The 18897-nt window shown below is 37.8% G+C and overlaps 1 protein-coding gene across 4 annotated transcripts in view; it reads right to left on the reverse strand.

Annotated features, from left to right (window-relative positions):
* Window positions 1-18891, reverse strand: part of CNKSR2 (connector enhancer of kinase suppressor of Ras 2) — a 286046-nt gene extending 267155 nt beyond the window's left edge. For all 4 annotated transcript variants that reach the window (XM_011988030.1, XM_011988029.1, XM_011988032.1 and 1 more), the window contains exon 1: window positions 18315-18891. In XM_011988030.1, coding sequence (XP_011843420.1) covers window positions 18315-18378 — 64 coding nt within the window. In that variant the 5' untranslated portion in view covers window positions 18379-18891. The remainder of the gene's footprint in view (window positions 1-18314) is intronic.
* Between the last annotated feature and the right edge of the window lie 6 nt (window positions 18892-18897).

Genomic DNA, 18897 nt, shown 5'->3' on the forward strand with positions numbered 1-18897 from the left:
CAGCTTTCTACTTATGGCTAGCCAATTTTCCCAGCACCATTTATTAAATAGGGAATCCTTTCCCCATTTCTTGTTTCTCTCAGTCAAACCCTTGATATTTAATGTATAATTGACACAGGTTGTTTTTTGAAGCTTTCTTTAAATGTAAAGCATTCTTACCTTACTGAAACAAAACAACCCGTCCTTCATTCCCATGAGCATAGTTTAAGAATAATTTGTACAAAAAGCAGAAGCATTTCACAGAGAGCACATTAATGCATAGCTAGGCTGGTCCTCACAGAGCATAAATCAGAAAAAGACATTTGGCAGCAAATCAGGGCAACACTTTTAAGACATTCCCATCAATAACATCAACAGAACTTCACATTTTTACAGAGAGAGATTAATATCAAAGAATCAAGTAAGTTGAAATTGTGACAATTATAACATTTCAGTTTTTTGTGGAAAGAAAAAAAGTATCAGGTTAATGCATTAAGTTTTCTGTCAGTTTCTTCATCTACTGATTACCAAAGACTGAGCTTTTTAGAATTTTCACACCAGTAAATCAAAAAACAAGGAAGACTTTAATCAGAAAGGCACAAGAATTAAGGGCAAGTATTAAAGTAGTTCTGTTTTGAAACTTCATGTAATTTCTTGGAGATGTGACCAAAGGAGGTCTTAAATTATAACCCCTTATAACCCAAACTCTTCTACTAAATGCACTACATGGACTCATTATAAGATGAAAATAAGGTACCACATTTAATGGCAAGAAGAAAAACATTGACTTCCTTGCAGAAAAACAATCAGAAAAGGTCTTTGAGTTATATTCAAAATCAGCAAAACTGCTTGGTACGGTTTGGATTTCTGTCCCCACCCAAATCTCATGTTGAACTGTAATCCCCAGTGTTGGAGGAGGGGCCCGGTGGGAGGTGACTGTATCATGGACGCAGATTCCCCCTTGCTGTTCTTGTGATAGTGAGTGAGTGCTCACAAGACCTGATTGTTTGAAAGTATGTAGCACCTTCCCCTTTGCTCTTTTCCTCCTTCTCCAGCCATGTAAGGCGTGCCTGCTTCTCCTTTGCCTTCTGCCATGATTGAAAGTTTCCCAAGGTCTCCCTAGCAATGCTTCCTGTACAGCCTGTGGAACTGTGAGCCAATTAAACCTCTTTTCCTTATATATTACCCAGTCTCAGGTAGTTCTTCATAGCAATGTGAGCACGGACTAACACAAAAAAATTGGTATGTAGGAGTGGGGTATTGCCATAAAGATACCTAAAAATGTGGATGCGGTTTTGGAACTTGGTAATAGGTGGAGGTTGGAACAGTCTGGAGGGCTCAGAACAAGACAGGAAGGTGAGGGAAAGTTTGGAACTTCTTAGAGACTTGTTGAATGACTGTAACCAAAATTCTGATAGTGATATGGACAGTCAAGTCCAGGCTGAGGTAACCTCATATGGAAATGAGGAAATTATTGGAAACTGCAGTAAAGGTCACTCTTGCTATGCTTTACCAAGGTAACTGGTAGCACTGTGCCCCTGCTCAAGGGATCTGTGGAACTTTGAAATTCAGAGTGATGATCTAGGGTATCTGGCAGAAGAAATTTCTAAGCAGCAAAGCATTCAAGAAGTGGCCTGGTAGCTTCTAACAGTGTATGGTCATATGCGTGAGTGAAGAGATGGTATGAAACCGGAACTTATATTTAAAAGGGAAGCAGAGCATAAAAGTTCAGAAATGGCATAGTCTGACAATCTGGTACAAAAGAAAAACTCATTTTCTGGGGAGGAATTCAAGATAGCTGTAGACATTTGCATAAGTAAAGAGGAGCTGAAAGTTAATAGCCAAGACAATGAGGAAAAGGCCTCGAAGGCATTTCAGAAACCTTCATAGCAGCTCCTCCTGTCACAGGCCCAGAGGCCTAGAAGGGAAGAATGGTTTTGTAGGCTGGGCCCAGAGCCTGGCTGCCCTGTACAACCTCAGGACACTGCTCCCTGTGTCCCCAGCCACTCCAACTTCAGCTGTGGCTAAAAGGACCCCAGATACATCTCAGGCTGTTGCTCCAGAGGTGCAAGCTGTAAACCTTGGCAGCTTCCACATGTTGTTAAGCCTGTGGGTGCAGAGAGGGTAAGAGTTGAGGCTTGGGAGCCTCTGCCTAGATTTCAGAGGATGTATGGAAATGTCTGGATGTTCAGGCACAAGTCTACTGCAGGGGAGGAGACCTCATGGATGACCTCTACTAGGGCAATGTGGAGGGGAAATGTGGGGCCCACACAAAGAGTCCCCACTAGGACACTGCCTAGTGGAGTTGTGAGAAGAGGACCACCATCTTCCAGACCACAGAATGGTAGGTCTACCAAGAGCTTGCACCATGCACCTGGAAAAGACGTAGGCACTCAGTGCCAGTCTGGGAAAGCAGCTAAGGGGCTTGTACCTTTCATAGCCACAGGGCCAGAACTGTCCATGGCCTTGGGGACCCACCCCTTGCATCAGTGTGGCCTGGATGTGAGACATGGAGTCAAGGGAGGTAATTTTGGAGCTTTAAGATTTAATGACTGCCCTGCTGGGTTTCAGACTTGCATGGTCCTGTAGCCCCTTTCTTTTGGCTGATTTCTCCCTTTTGGAATGCATGTGTTGACCCAATGCCTGTAACCCCATTGTATCTTGGAGGTACCTAACTTGGTTTTGATTTTACAGTGTCATAGATGGAAGAAACTTGCCTTGTCTCAGATGAGACTTTGGACTGTAGACTTTTAAGTTAATGCTGAAATAAGTTAAGACTTGGGAGACTGTTGAGAAGGGATGATTATATTTTGCAATGTGAGAAGGACATGAGATTTGGGAAAGGCCAGGGCAGAATGATATGGTTTGGATTTGTGGCCCCACTCAAAACTCATGTCAAATTGTAACCCCCAATGTTGGAGGAGGGCCCTGGTGGGAGGTGATTGGTTCACGAGTGTGGATTTCTCCCTTGCTGTTCTCGTGATAGTGAGTGCTCACGAGACCTGGTTGTTTTAAAATGTGTGGCACCTTTCCCTTTGCTCTCTTCCTCCTTCTCTAGCCATGTAAGATGTGCCTGCTTCCCCTTCACCTTCCGGCATGATTGAAAGTTTTCTGAGGCTTCCCCAGCCATGTTTCCTGTACAGCCTGTGGAACCGTGAGCCAATTAAACCTCTTTTCATTACAAAGTACCCAGTCTCAGGTAGGTTTGTATGCCAGTAATGCAAGAACAGACGAATATACTGCCCTAGGTAAGTAAACATCTGCCCTAAGTAAATGTGTGTGCATATTTATACACACATTTATATATACAGCTGATTATCAATTATAAACCACAAGATTTATTTACTTAAAAATTATCATGTCTTGCTTAACATTCCCACACAAATTGCCTGCAGGAAACAGAAACTACAATTAGAAGGAACACTAGGAGTCAAGCTTTGTTAACAATGTTTAGAATAGCACACACTTCTGTCTGAGAATTTAACTGCAAATTGTTTAGCATTAAGGTAAAATGAGACGATAGAGCTAACTTTTGGTGGTCTCCATCTTATCCATGTACATTTAGTTTCCTTTTCTGAAACATATTTCCTGATTAGCAAAAGGTAAAAAATGCTAATCAAATAAAAGAGCAAATTTAGTAGAATGAAAACAAAGTATAACATTCATTCAATAAAATTATTTTTCAAATCACAACACTATGTATCCATAAAATTTAAAAAATGTTCACGCATGGAAAAGTACAAGGTTTACAAAAAAGAGAAGTGGTAAGGCCAGGGTTCGTGACGCCAGGCCAGGGCCAATATTGTTTCCTGGGAGCATTTTGAGAATTATAAGTAGTACTGGATTATCACAATGATTAGGTTACTGAATGATTGCTAGATCCATGGATGGAACAATCCCACATAGTGAAGAACTACTCTATATCTCAAGTGCCCTTTTTTATTTGAAAGACTTTATTATTAATACTTCTAGAGAGGCAAAACAAAATTATACATATATGACACATAGCTTATCTTTTGGTATTACCAAATTTGAAAAATACTGTAATTTTTTTATTTGAACAACTTTTTAAAAATTTCAGAATAGTTTTACATCTACAGAAAAGTTGCAAAAAATAGTATAAAGAGTTCCTGTATACTCTTCACCTATATTCTTATTATTAACATCTCACATTACTATGGTACATTCACTACAACTAAGGAACCAACCTTATTATATTGCTAATAAGCTAAACTCCACACTTTATTTGTATTTCGTTAGTTTTTTCCTAATGTACTTTTTCATTCCAAGGTCCTATCTAGAATGCCATAATATAACTATGTCTCCTTATAACTATATCTCCTCCATAATATAAATATATCATGTCTCCTTAGCCTTTTCTGGTTTTTGAGTTTCTCACATTTTCTTTGTTATTGGTGACCTTGACAGTTTTGTGGAGTTTTGGTTGGGTATTCTGAAAAACGTCCTTAAATGTGGGCTTTTCTAATGTTTTTCTCATGGTTAGAATGGGGTTATGGGTTTGTGGGGAGTAAGGAAAGACCATAGAGATAAAGAACCATTCTCATAATATCATATCAATCACATCACAACACATCACATCATATCACGGGTACATGCTATCAACATGACTTATCACTGATGATGTTAACCTTGATCACTTGGCCAAGGTAGCAACTGCCAGGGTTCTCCACTATAAAGTTATATGTTTCCCCTTTTTCACACTCTACTCTCTGGAAACAAGTCACCAAGTGCAACCCACAATCAAGGAGTGGGGATTTAAGTACCACCTCTTTGTGGTGGGAGTTAGGCAGTATGTATACAAATGATCTGTAATTCTCTACATGAAAGATTTGTCTCTTCTCCTCCATTTCTTTACTTATCCAGACATTTATTTATATCAGAATGGACCCACGAACATATTTATTTTATATGTTGGGTTATAACCCAATACTATAATACTTTATTGTTCAAATTGTTCCAGCTTTAGCTTTTGGAAGCTCTTTCGGATTGGCTTTTGAGTATTTCACATGCCCTCATCATTGTGTTTTTTGAACACTTCTTTACTTTATGGCACTACAGGATGCTCCAGGCTCTTCTCGCATATTCCCTACCCTAGCCCTAGAATATAATATTCTCCAAAAAGCTGTTTCCTTCACTCATAACTTTCAAATGGTCAACAGGAATTACTAGAATGGCTTATCAAGTGAGTCTGGTCCATTAACACTTCTCCTACTATTTGTTTTTACTTCACTGTCTATTCATTCACCTGTTCTTCCATTTTCTTGTACACATTCCATGGAACAACTTCTGATCTTAATGCTTCTTTTAAATCCAGATATGTTCATTAAAAGTAGGGAAAAATATCAATTATTTTCCTCTTGTATAGTCATCCTGGGTATGTACATACAGAAACCCATATTATTTTATTATGTATTTTTCTTTTTATTACAATAAGGACATTTTAGTGAGTTTTTAAAAATTATGTGAGTAGGTAAGTTATATTATCTGTGCATTTTACTTCAGGAGATATTACATAACATCTGTTATGTAAAACATCCAAAAAGATTGACATAGGAAAAAAGAATAAGGTAGAATCCAATGTGTGCACCTGATTTGGATTGTGATTGAAGAAAAAAAAATGAAGTGTCTGACATTTATGAAACTAGAAATTTACACAAATAGATATTGATATTAAGGAATGAATGGACAGTGGTGTGATAATAGTGTTATGGTTCCTCAGCTATTATTCTGCTGTATTTCTTTTCTTTTCTTTCTTTCTTTTTTTTTTTTTTTTTTTTGAGACAAGGTCTCATTCCATCACCCAGGTTGGAGTATAGTGGCACAATCACAGCCCACTGCAGCCTCGACCTTCCTGGTTCTGGTGATCCTCCCACCTCTGCCACCTGAGTAGCTGGGACTACAGGCATGCCCCACCATGCCTGGCTAATTTTTGTATTTTCTGTAGAGACAGGGTTTCATCATGCTGCCCAGGCTGATCTCGACCTCCTGAGCTCAAGTGATTTGCCCATCTCAACCTCCCAAAGTGCTAGAATTACAGGCATGAGACACTGTACCCAGCCCACTGCTGTATTTATTTTCTATGTGCATGCATTATTTTCCAGTATGCATATGTTTAAGAACAAGCAGCTTCATTTGAAAATCTAAAACATAAGAAACCACTGCCTTTAAACATTAAATCAGATACATCTTAAAATTAATGTAGACGGAGATTCACAGTATTACCATATTTAAACCAGATTGTTTTTTAAAACAAGATGTCAACAATTATTTCAAAGAAAGTGATGAAATTCTCAAAAACATCCCCAAATAAAATTAATTCTAATTTATATGAATTTTAAAGGATAATGAGCAATTTAGGAGAAAAAGGTGCTTTATATAGTCAGAGAGACAAGACTAAGGTAACTTCAAACTAGTTGGTAATTTACCACAGTTCACAATTTTTTTTAAGGTTCTATTGTCCTGGGTATTGTAATAGCTTTTATAAAAAGTGAGAAACTTCAAACCATTCTCTCCACAAGTAAAGAACAATTTAAGTTATTTTCACTTATTTTAACACTTCCAGTCTAAAGCAAACTCACCTTAACTCTTTCTATTAAAAGAAAGCAAGGAGAAACAGAAAATATCATCTTTGCATAACTTTGAACAAATCCTACTTTAAGTTCCCACATATATACTAGAATATATATTTTTAAAACATATGGAAAGTTATGTGTATCACTTTAAAATATAATGTAGGTGGAATTGTGCCTTTCATTACCATTTTACAAGCACTCCATTGGTCAAATATCTAATTCAACTTGACCACTTCATATTTTGCATTTATTTCACAATAGTTTTTTTAACTAATTATGATTAAATTTCCTCTAGCATTTAAATTGCTTTCGTGATTCACTTAGCTTTCCTATCATATCACAATTTGGTCTATTATAAATGTTTCCAAACAAAACAATTTGAGGAGATGAACTGACATTTTGTAGGTATATAAGGGTTTCAGATCTACAGGAACACACCAAAAAATGTCTGCTGTTCAAAGAAACACTAATGAAATGCAGGTAGCAAGGCTAACCACTTCTGAGTAAATCTGAACAAATTATCATTATTTTTGGTAAAATGTGACATACTTATGAATGTCTATTATCAGGTACCACATACTTTTATTAGCAATCCTTTGAGAACAAAACATCTCAGCACTGGGTTCTTGGCAGTAGTGCTCAGAGTAGGCTTTTTTTTCATTTTGCCTAGGTCCAGACTCAGCAGAGGGGAGCATCAAACTCTAGGGGTCACTTCAAAATAGAAAAGCTGTCACCAAGACTACAGTAATATGTGGCATCTTTGTCACTAATGAAAGCCCTATCCTGAGCAGTAGAAACAACTCATCGTGCATACACACGCGCACACACACATCTCACTAGAAGCCCAAAGGACACAAAAACTATAGCCCACCTTACCAGATACTAGAAAAGGTAGGTTTGATGGAGAGGACATAACATCTTTGAAAAGTATTTCCAGGATTCCTCTCATGTCACATCTACCTCTGCTAGAAAAGCAAGGTGGAAATATTAGGTATTTTTGAACCAATCAGAAATCAATACTTAAAAGAAACACCTGCTTAATAAATATACAGGTATATAGGACAAGTCATTCAACATTTCTAAGTAAAAATTTCTCTAGGCCAAAGTTCCTTCATGTGTAAAATAGGGATTAAGTCCAACCTTTCAGGGCTAAGATAGGCATTAAATGTAATGTAGGGAAAGCACCTAGCACAGGACACAGTATGTAGGAAGCACTTAATAAATATAATCTATTATTAGTTCTGCCTCTGAATATTGCCAACAGAATATAATCTCTTCCTTTAAAAAAGTTGACATTTATATTTGCTTACTATATACAAGGCATCGTTTTAAGTATACCACAACAGAAAAATGTGGTAAAATGTAGAAACACCTTTTAGATTGGTAATTGTAGGTAATACCAGCATCCCCATTTTATAAAAAGGAGAAAACTTGGGAAAATTACTTAAACTCTTCCTAAGATCACACAAGCTAAGAAGTGATAAAATCAGGACACAAACCCAGGTATCTTGATTCCAAAGTGCTCTTACCTGTACTATATTACATACTATGCCAACTTTTAAAGGGTAGAAAATTCAGAAAAATTTTTAAAAGGTCAATTCTGAAAATCATTGTGTACATATCTGAACTGTGTCCTTTACCCACTAAATTGTAAATCCAATCCAGTAGGGGAAAAGTTTACGTCAAACCTAATTTCACTGAACAGCTGTACAATCTCTGTTGAGCTGCTTAACTTCTCTGTACTTTACCTATAAAAAGGTGTTAATAACTCTCCCTTATCTCACTTTTAAAGATTATTCGTAATAATATAATGTGAAGTACATGACCTTTCTAATTTGGGTGAATGAGAAGAACCAAGCTATATTAAATAACTTTTGCAAAATACTCCAAAAAACAAAAAGTGATAATTCTAAGTATACAGAAATTCTAAGTAAAAATACAACTCCTTTCCAACTAGCATATTTCCAGTATGTAAGTGGCTCCTGGCAAAGTATAATACAAAAACATTGTACTCTCCCAGGTCAAACAATTTCTTTCCAATCTTGTTTGCATTATTAGATTGATCAGCAAACTTTTCCTTCACATATTAACAGAATCTTCAATAGGAGCACAGTGAAATTATCACAAATCCCAAATAAAAAGAATCTGAATTAACAGGTTTTTACCATAAGAAAACTCAAAACATTATGCCTAGGGCCACTGGAAAGAAAAATCATCTAACCCAAATATTTCACAGAACTAACTACTCTGTGTGTGTCAATTCAACATCAAACTGAAAGTCTCTGGTCTGACTGCTAGAAGGCAACAGAGCAGGCTTCTGGATAAAGAAGCTTTGTTCCTTTGATTTAATGTAACATTGGTGCCAACAGAGACTGCCACAAAGCTCATCCTGACACCAATATAATGGGAACTGGGGAAAGAACATCTAGCCCTGCCATATCATGCTAGCTCTATACCACATCAAACTTGGTTTCTATGTAGGTTCCAGCAGGCCAGAAGGAAAACTAGCAACTGGACTACTATATGTCTGTTTTGAGCACCATGAGCAAAATCTCTACACTTTCTCTGTTATATGTATTTACTATCCCAAGGCCTGTTTTGAAAACCAAAATATAAATTATTTTCACAACATTAAAATATCAATTTTCTGAAAAAATATACCAAATAAACTCCTATATACATATAAAAAACACATCAAAATTAAAACAAAAATTCAGCTAGTATTAACATTAATCATTCAGCAGTATTATTTAATGCCAGAATTTTAAAGGTTTTTACTAATAAATTACATTGTTAAGTACAACAACTTACTAAAAAATAGATTCTTTTATCATCTTTGGTAAATACATTGATAAAAGGAAAATCCAGGATCTAAGCCAAGCTTCCATTGATTTGTTCTAGTTATTACTTAAGAAAACATGTTGCAAGCCTGTTTTAAAAATAGCAGATGTATTTGAAACAAAATAAAAAGTTCAAACAAACACCAAAAAAAAAAAAAAAAAAAAAAAGATATTGGGCAAAATCTTAAAAGGCAACTAATTTAATGAGATTTCTTCTTATCTACCACTGTATCTAAAGACTATCCAACCTATCTAATTTCTAAGAACATTAATGTCAAGTAAACATATAACAGTCATGCATGCTACACTTGATATTGGTTATGTAACAATATTTTTATCATGGCAAACGATCCTATATTGGTGTCAGTGCAACTTTTGGTTTATTAAATAAATATTGGTTTTTCAAACAATTTTATGTTGTGGTAAAATAGTCAACAGATGAACAAAGAAAGCTAAAACAGTTATTACTGCACTTCAGCAAAATTTAAAATTCAGTGCATTTATGCAAATAGCAACAAACTCTTTTTTCCTGAAATTGCAAGAGTGAGATAATGAAAACTTCCATTAGAATTAATGATTGTAATTTAAATTAAAATCAAACCATAAATTAAATACACCTTTCAAGTTTAAAAATTCTATCTTGTAGAATAGTTGTTTGTAAGTCAAATCAGGGCACAATTGCAATCCATTGTTTTGCAGTACTAGCTAGGGCATTTAAGCCTGATGGTGTTTTATAAAGAGTTAACAAACTGGCATGCCTATTAAGATCTTCACAATTTCACTTATTCTGATTTGTCTTTTAATGATTCTAAATTGGGAGGAGGCAGGCTTTATTAGAAAAATTTCAGTAATTTGCCTACTAGTGATTACCTAGCAGCATGTAATTCATAGAAAATCCACTTGAGGCACCTGTATTTAGCAAACTATGTCTTGCAATAATTCTGTACATACGTTCTTAAAAAGTGCCCTTCAAAAGTTAGTAACGATAAACTTACATCTAGTTTTTAAAGTTTTATTTTTTTCAAAATCAGAGGGAAGGATGAAAAATTACACAAGAAAATGCTAATTTAAGATGCACCTTTAAATACCTTAATTGTATTCCTATTAATAAAAATGCAAATTGAACACTAAATAAGATAATGGTTTCATTAAGCTCAAGGGTTGTTTTTCCATTTTATCGTCCCAACTAACAAATAAAGGATATCTTAACAGAATAATGCATTTTAATTTTGTGTATGAGCTTTCTGTTTTTATTTTTATAAGAGGACAAAACTAAGACATTTGATCAATTTCACTCTATCATGCATTCTAAAATATATAGAGTTCTTTAAAAAATACCCAAATGAAGAAACAATTAGAAAATTTGAATGAAGGGAAATAAATGCTTAGGAGGAGTGTGTTTTAATGTTTTAATAAGTATTTGCTTATCATGTTGTCTTACTAAGTGCTGTTAGTAAATAATATTTATACTATCTATAATATTTATGGCATAAATACAAGTGTTATTAATTTACTGAAATTATTAATATTTTATAACAAAATGAGTTTAAACCATGATTCGTATCTTTGAATTGGCTAGAGCACCACAACTATGAGAAATGGATAAAGCAACCCTACTTCTACTGTATTCTGGCACACAATATGTAGGTTGGCACTGAAGTATCCATTAGAGCATTATAAGGGACTTTACGTGCATTGTCATTTAGGAAAGCAGATTTGCTGACAGACCAGTAATCTGTGAATACATTAATTTATTCCTTCTCTCAACAAATATTTTCTAAGTGCCTATTTTATACCAGATACTTTTTTACACACTGGTACAAGAAACAGACGGGGTCCTTGCACTCATCTAGTGGGGGAGCTGGAGATCAATCAAATAACCATCCAAATTAATATAAAAATAAAACTGGTGAATGGGACACAGGAGATATACATGGTACTAGGACAGCATATAACTGAGGATTTGATGTGATTTAACAAATCTGGAAAGGCTCTCCTAAGGTGGATGAGAAAAAGCATAAGACCTGAAGGGTGAGTAGGACTTAACTAGGTGAAGAGAATGAGGGAACATATTAAGTGCAAATGCCCAGTGGTAGGCAAAAAGGAAGGACGGTGAGGCAGCCTGTATACTTGGTGCTGTGCATGACACTTACCTCATAGGCAATAACCAAACCTTCAAGGGTCTTATAGGCCATGTTAAGGACTTTGACCTTTATCCTAAAAACAATGAGAAGTAATTAAACTGTTTTAAACTGATAAGGGTAAGAAGTGAGAGAATGAGATCAGATGCGATTCATTTTCAAGGAATTCATCCTGACTGGAGGTGTATGGATCAAACAAATAAACAAAATTAAGATGCTACAATTATCATGACCTCGACTGAAAATGGTCATATTTTGTGCCTTGTAGCAAAAGGAAAAAAAGGGAAACAGAGTCCATTAATTTTACCTTTTTTAAACTCAACCACCACTTCTCCAACTTTTCCACTGATGCATCTGTAATTGCTCAAAAGAGTGTATTCAACCCTGGGAGGTCTGGAGAATAGAGCTTTAAACAGCCAGCTGCAAGCCTAAAATTCCTGTTAAGTCTCTGGTCTCATCTTTGAAATAATGCCAATTTTGATTTCTACATCATGAATATAATATCCATGTTTGTTTTAATATAAAAAAGCTTAGCAAAAAAAACACACACACACACACACACACACAAAAAAAACACCTCTTTGGCTTCTTTTGATCATTTGGCTTCCACAACCACAAAAATATACCATTTTGTGGAACACAGGCCTATGCTATTCATGAAAACTGTGAATTCACTCACTGAATGTAATTCAACACAATGATTCCACGTTGAAGACTATACTTGTTGCTTTTAATCAGACACTAAACAATAAAAAGCCATAAACAATTAAAACTTTTAGACTCCATTTTTTTCAAATTACTTTATACTGCCTTCCCCCGCCCTTTTTAAAAACTAGTACAGATGATCCATTCTTTTAGTACTATTTTTAGAAGCTAATAACTTTATTCTTCACAATAACCCTACGTGTGAGGTATTGCAGGGAAGACACATAGAAAGCTAAACGTCATTAAGAACAAATTGAGGTCGGGTGCAGTGGCTCACGCCTGTAATCCCAACACTTTAGGCGGCCGAGGCAGGTGGATCACTTGAGGTCAGGAGTTCAAGACCAGCTTGGCCAACATGGTGAAACCCCATCTCTACTAAAAAAAATACAAAAATTGGCCAGGGGTGGTGGTGGGTGCCTGTAATCCCAGCTACTCGAGAGGTTGAGGCATGAGAATCACTCGAACCCAGGAGGCGGAGGTTGCAGTGAGCTGAGATTGCGCCACCGCACTCCAGCCTGGGCAACAGAGTGAGACTCTATCTCAAAACAAAAACAAAAACAAACAAAAACAAACAAACAAAGAATAAATTGAGCCCTAATCTAGGGTTGCTTTGTTATAAATAAAAATGATAATTTATCATTGCTTTAGGAACAGTATTAATACTTAAAAGTCTATTTCCATTCTTCGTATAAGAACTTGGTTCAGTAAAATTAGAAATATCTAACAACATAATGTTAATGATTTAATTAATCTTCAAAATAATTTAACATTATTTTCAAGTCATTCCTGAGAAACAGATTTGAAACAGCTGTACCAATTCAATACACATTCTTTGTGGGCTTATTTTTGGCAGCTAAAGTTTTATAATGTGGCATTTATTTAAACTCAGGACATGATGAGAGTTTTATGGTCTTTGTGAAATGCAGATTTGTTCTTGTACTTTTGTGCCACCTACTCATGCTCCTCCCTCACTTTCCCTCTACTGCCCACCTCTCTCCTTCATCCAGACAAACCTATATACGACCCCCCTTTACTTAATAACCCCATCTCAACTCTAGAGTTTCTTGCTGTGCCGCTACATTTAGTATACATCCCTCTTAGATTATGCCTTAAGTAAATAAGTAGCTTAAATAGTTGCTAGAACCCCACCCTCCTCACAGACCCCTTTCTGATTCAATAAAATTATCATCTTCTCTTTCCAATGGTGCTCATATACAGCTTTTAAAAAAATTACTACGTGTGCTAGTTGGTACCTTTCTCTGTCTTTGCCTAAGTTTGTCAATGTCACTACCATGCCTTACAGAGGCTAATTTCCCCAAAGCAGAGAATAATTTAAAACAATCCATTAAAGTACCTTCCATGCAGAAGCACTGAGAAAATAATATCTATGGAGCAAATATATCTACATAAATATACTCCTTGTTCCTAATCTGCACTAAATCATGAGTGTTACATTAAGGAGCAAATATTAATAACACTATAAGAAAAATAACATGTCTTCTGAATGAAATTCTACGTATGGAAAAGATACAGTCCTTCTTTACATAAAATGACAAGAATTCCTGTTCCCCAAAAAAGTCAAATCCAAAGTAGATGATTGTTGGTGCCAATTTAGTCACCTTTCAATTGAAAAAAATACCCTAATTTTTCAAAAGGAAGTGATACAAACAATTTGATCACTTAAGCTTATTTGTAGTTCCTGCCAGAAAATTATTTCCAATCTCTCTCTCAAGACAGTTGAACTCAAAATTCTGACATTTTCTTTATTTAATAAAGACAAATTTCAACCTCAGCTCTGGGTCCTATGATGGGCAAAAAGAATTACTAAAGAGCATTGTACCTGTCAAAACATCTCTGCCTTATCAAATACATTCTCCTTTACAGCATTAAACTTTTACACTGACTAGACTTTATATAATCACTACATTTTCCTCTACTATAGGATTGTATACAAAACATTGGTTTTGCTTTTTATACCTAAAAGAATGTATTTTATTTTCTATCCTCAAGATGGCTGAGTCATCACGACAGAAATTAGAAGTCAGAGAATGCCTCTTGAAGAAATGATTTATAGTAAACAGGAAAGGGTAGAGCAGTTGATTGTGGAATGGGTTGAGACAAGGCTATCTTAAAAATTTAATTATTTTAGGAATCATAATAATACAAAATTGGCTGGAGCTAAATCACAGAGATGTTTAAAGACCAGCAAAATGGGGCCTATTGGTTAACTCTGAAAAATCATAATCATTTTATCTGACCCAGAGAGATTAAAGATTACTGGAAGAATGTAATGTAGGGAGCTGAGTCCTAGAAAAATAACTGTCTTAGTCATGTGGATATTTTGAATGAGTCTCAGAGTTGGAAAAGATGTAAGAAAAAAATTGGAATGACTGGGTGTGACATGGACTAGGAAAATTAATAATAAAGTTAATAACAGGGGCCCTAAAGCATTCAGGGTTTTTTGTTATATTTCAGTGGACAAAAAAGTAGAGAAGGTCTGCAGACTCAAACAACTGCAGATTATTTCCAGGCCCTGCAAGGGGACAGATAGGAGCTGAGAAATGACTTATTTTAGAATAACAGACGGAGGAAAAATTAGAACAATTACTGGCCTACTTTTCTGCCTATGGCTTTTTCCAATAACTCATTTGCCTTTATTTACCTTGAAAGGAGTTTATGTTTTAAAATATAAAAACTACAAGAGGATTGGATGCAATTTCCAACTGAAGGTTAGTTTCAAATGCTAATTTATGAGTATTTGGTTTTCTCCAAAAACATTTTTATAAGATTAATTTTAAAAATTAATTTGAAGGTCTAGAAGATACCTCCAAATAGCCAGAAGTACTATCAGGATAATTTGTGATATAGCTACTTATTTCACTGACTCACAAGGAGTTCATGTATTTACTGGAAATAACATTGACACTGTGTTATATTCAATTTTTATTGTCAGTAGAAAATTTGGTATTTGATTTTACAAATAATGAAGTTGGTGAGCAAAAGAATACAAGGATTTCCTTATATTTTTACTACTAACAATATATAAATTTTATATTTCCATCTCCCTCAAATATTTTAATAAAAATCAATCTAAATGAATCCATTTATACATTGCACCAAAATTGCAATGTATAAATCGTCCCTCATAAATAATCTTGAATATATGCCACTAAAGCTTAATAATCTTGTCAGCTTTTTTTCCCTGTTCATTTCCCTCTCTGGGACTGAGTTTCTATACCACTTCTACAAATTGTCTAGAATCATAAATATATGGCCACTCCTATTCTTATACACTTAATGATTCTTTTTCTGTTTAGTGAAGAGAAAAATACCCTAGAAAGTACATAAAGAATGTACCTTACTTAAACAGTTATAACTATTTATGATTGTGACCAGCAGAAAGCATATGCTATATGCTTTCAATGTTAAGGATGATGAAACTGTCTCATTAGGAGCATCCTCTGAAGAACTCCTACAGTGTTGCAGTTGTTCAAGACTCTTGTTCATTCTTTGGTACTGCCTTTACAACACTACATATTATACAACACTAAATGAGGTTTAGCCTCTCAAAGCTACAGCCTAAATTAGCAGGTGACTTTTAAATATTACTGCATTACTGCAGGATGAAAAATATTTTTAAAATGTCCTTTGTTAAACTTTATTTGGGGAAAAGGGCAAAGAGAGAAAAATTAAGGTAACAGTGTAAGTTACAAGTTGAGGAAATGTTGTTTGTTTCATGCAACTATTTTTTTAAATCTCATTTTCTGATAATATCTCAAATCAAATACATATGAATATTAAGGAAATTTCAGCAGGAAGTACTTTGGGATTTGAAATATCATTCATTCTCTTCCGGTCATATTTGTATACGATACACAAACTCTATCTTGGCTACCCAATTCATCTTTTCAAATAGCTCTAAAATGCGTCACCAACAGGTATGAAACAAGGTATTCGACTTATGTATTAAAAAAAAATTCAAATCACAGCTAACAATGTTAACCTAACTTCAAAGAAGCCACATTTTAGGCTGGAAAGATTTTTAAAGGACTAGTGTACTGAACAACTAATAATGTGTGTCAGAATATTTGCATCATATATTCTACTTGCTTCAGTGGACCTAAACTATGGAGAGAGGGGAAACTGCAAGAATGTAACTGGGAGGGTGGGAGGTGGAGACTGAGTATGCAGCACTCACTATAGGCATCATGGGAATTTGCAAAAGGTAGTCTATGAAGGTAATCAGACTCCCATGGAGCCAAGATAGCTTGTCTTTTCATATTTCAGCAACAGACTCAAACTACAGTAACCTTTTAGAAAAATTCAAAGAAAGGGGTTTTAAGCATTGTTGCTTCCTGCATATACTCTGGCTCTTTCTTCCATCACTGAGAAACAGAGAAGAAGGTGGAGAGTGAGGAGAATTGGTGGGAATCTAAGATACTGGAATTTCAATAGCAAATATATAAAGAGAAAAAGCAGCAGCAAAGATGAGCCACTGCAGGACTTTGTCTTAGTCATCTTTATATCCCCCATGGCACCTTAGCACAATGCACTGCACACAGGGGGGCAGTCGATAAATAATGTATTGGGTTTAATTCAATTCACTCACATTTGTACTGTGCTTAGCAGTTACAAAACAGTTTCCACATATTAGAAAAGAAAAGCAAAGTAAATGAGGAATAAAGGGGCAAGTAAGGGAATAAAATGAAAGCAAAATAAAGAAAAATCCACAAGAATAAGCAAGCGGCCAAAAAGGCTGGGGAAAAGAATGAGCAAAAAAATTCAGTTTCTCCCTGTCACTCTCAATCCCTTCCAATCACCTCACCTCTCATTCTAAATTATCTGGAGCTTAGAAAGTCTGACTGTTAAGTAAGCCCAAGAAGGGGCTCCTTCATCGTAGGAACGGGCATTTTCAGCGATAATAAGCCTTTGGTCCCTGACTGATCTACCTAGAGTTTGCTCAGGTATGACCTCGAGCAAAACGCTAACATTTCCCAAGTGTGGCCACGGATTCTTTATTCCATTCCATCCCATCTATCCCCTCTTCAATTCCCAAAATCTTAGGGAAGAGTTGGGCCTGGGAATCCAAGGGGTTGGTGGGTGGAGGAGTCCTCTACAAGCCCCTTAACTCAGACAACAGAGGGAGGTAGTGAGACAGGAAAGCCCAGGGATTAGAGAAAAAGCTCACGTTTGCGATTAGGAGGGCGATTGTCTATAACTGTGGTTATTATCAATCGCCAGGGGCAAAAAGGGGGGAACCTTCAAGATGGAAGAAATGTGAAGGTACCTGAATGCGCATCACCTTACACCTGGCGTTGAGCCCTTAATAAAAAGCCGTGAGGTCCAAAACCTCGACTGGCTTGAAAGGGAGAAAGCAGAGAAGGGAAAGGATGTGAAGGGATGCGCTGCAGGCAGCCCACAGATACCAGCAAGGATGCTGTCCCAGGGGAAGCATGATGTCCTCACCCCCAAAGTAGCACGTACCCCCGCCCTGGGCATCCTCAGCCAAACCTGGGTGTGGGGGGATGCCAGGCTCCAAATGGGGGCGGCCGAGTCCTGACCCCATTATGCGGGCTAAAAGTTGCTTGGGAGAGTTTGCGCTGGGGAAGGCGGCTGGCAAGGGCGGCCGCCGAGGGGGCGTCAGCTTTCCCAGGAACAAAGGGGCCAGGGAAGGGCGACCAGGGGAGCAGGTCCTGGGGGAGTCCACCCTGAGCTAGGAGATAAGGGTCGCCACGTCCTCCTGGCCCAGGGGCAGTAAGGGGAGCGGGGAGTACGCAAGATGCGCCGGTATTCCGCCTCCCGACTTCCTGCCTCCAACCGGGTGGCGCCCGCTGCCCTCTAGCTCTCTGGCCGCTCCGCGCCCCTCTAGCTGGAGACAAAAGGAGACGGGGGACCTCAGGCCCCTGCCAGTCCTGGAGGACCCCCGCCCCGACGCGTACGACGTACGCCAGTGGAAGCCGCGGTGGCGGGCTCTGGCGCGGCGGGCGCCCCCTCCTAACCTCGCACTGGTGCCCCGCGCCCCAGTGCCGCCTCACCCTCCCCGCAGCGGGCATTACCTTTCATCCAGTCCACTACTTGACTCGGAGACCATTTGCTCACGGGCTCCATTATCAGAGCCATGGGTACGGGGTCGGTTCCGTGCAGAGCGCGGAGCTCAGACACAAAACGAACTCAGCAGTCCGAACCGCTCTCAGGTGGGGTCCCTTGCTGACCGCAGCCTCTCTGGGCGGGCGGCGCGTTGAAAGCGGCTTTTGTGTGTCGGGTCTCGCGGCTGTAATGTCTCTTAGCCAACCGCTGGCAGGAACGGCGACGGGGAGGGAAACGTGCAGGAGTCGTGGCTCCGCGCCGGGTCTGCTCAGTTCCCGCTAAGGCGGCGGCGGCGGCTGCTGCTGCTGCTGCTGCTGCCTCCGCCGCTCCGCTCGGGTCTCCGTCCCTAGGGAGCTTCAGTTCATGGCTTGAGCTGCTGAGGGGGTCGCGTCACCGAGGGAAGCAGCCTCTGCCGCACGCCCTCAGCCAACTTGCCCGCTCGCCTCACGCGCGGGAGTGAAGCCCCCAGCACGACTAGCTGCCCGGCGGAAATGACGAGGGGCCTCCTGCCACCCAAAATATCTCTCCGCAGCCCTCGGGTGCGGGGCGCGC

This window comes from Mandrillus leucophaeus, unplaced genomic scaffold (genome assembly GCF_000951045.1).
Source record: "Mandrillus leucophaeus isolate KB7577 unplaced genomic scaffold, Mleu.le_1.0 Scaffold321, whole genome shotgun sequence".
Lineage (NCBI taxonomy): Eukaryota > Metazoa > Chordata > Mammalia > Primates > Cercopithecidae > Mandrillus > Mandrillus leucophaeus.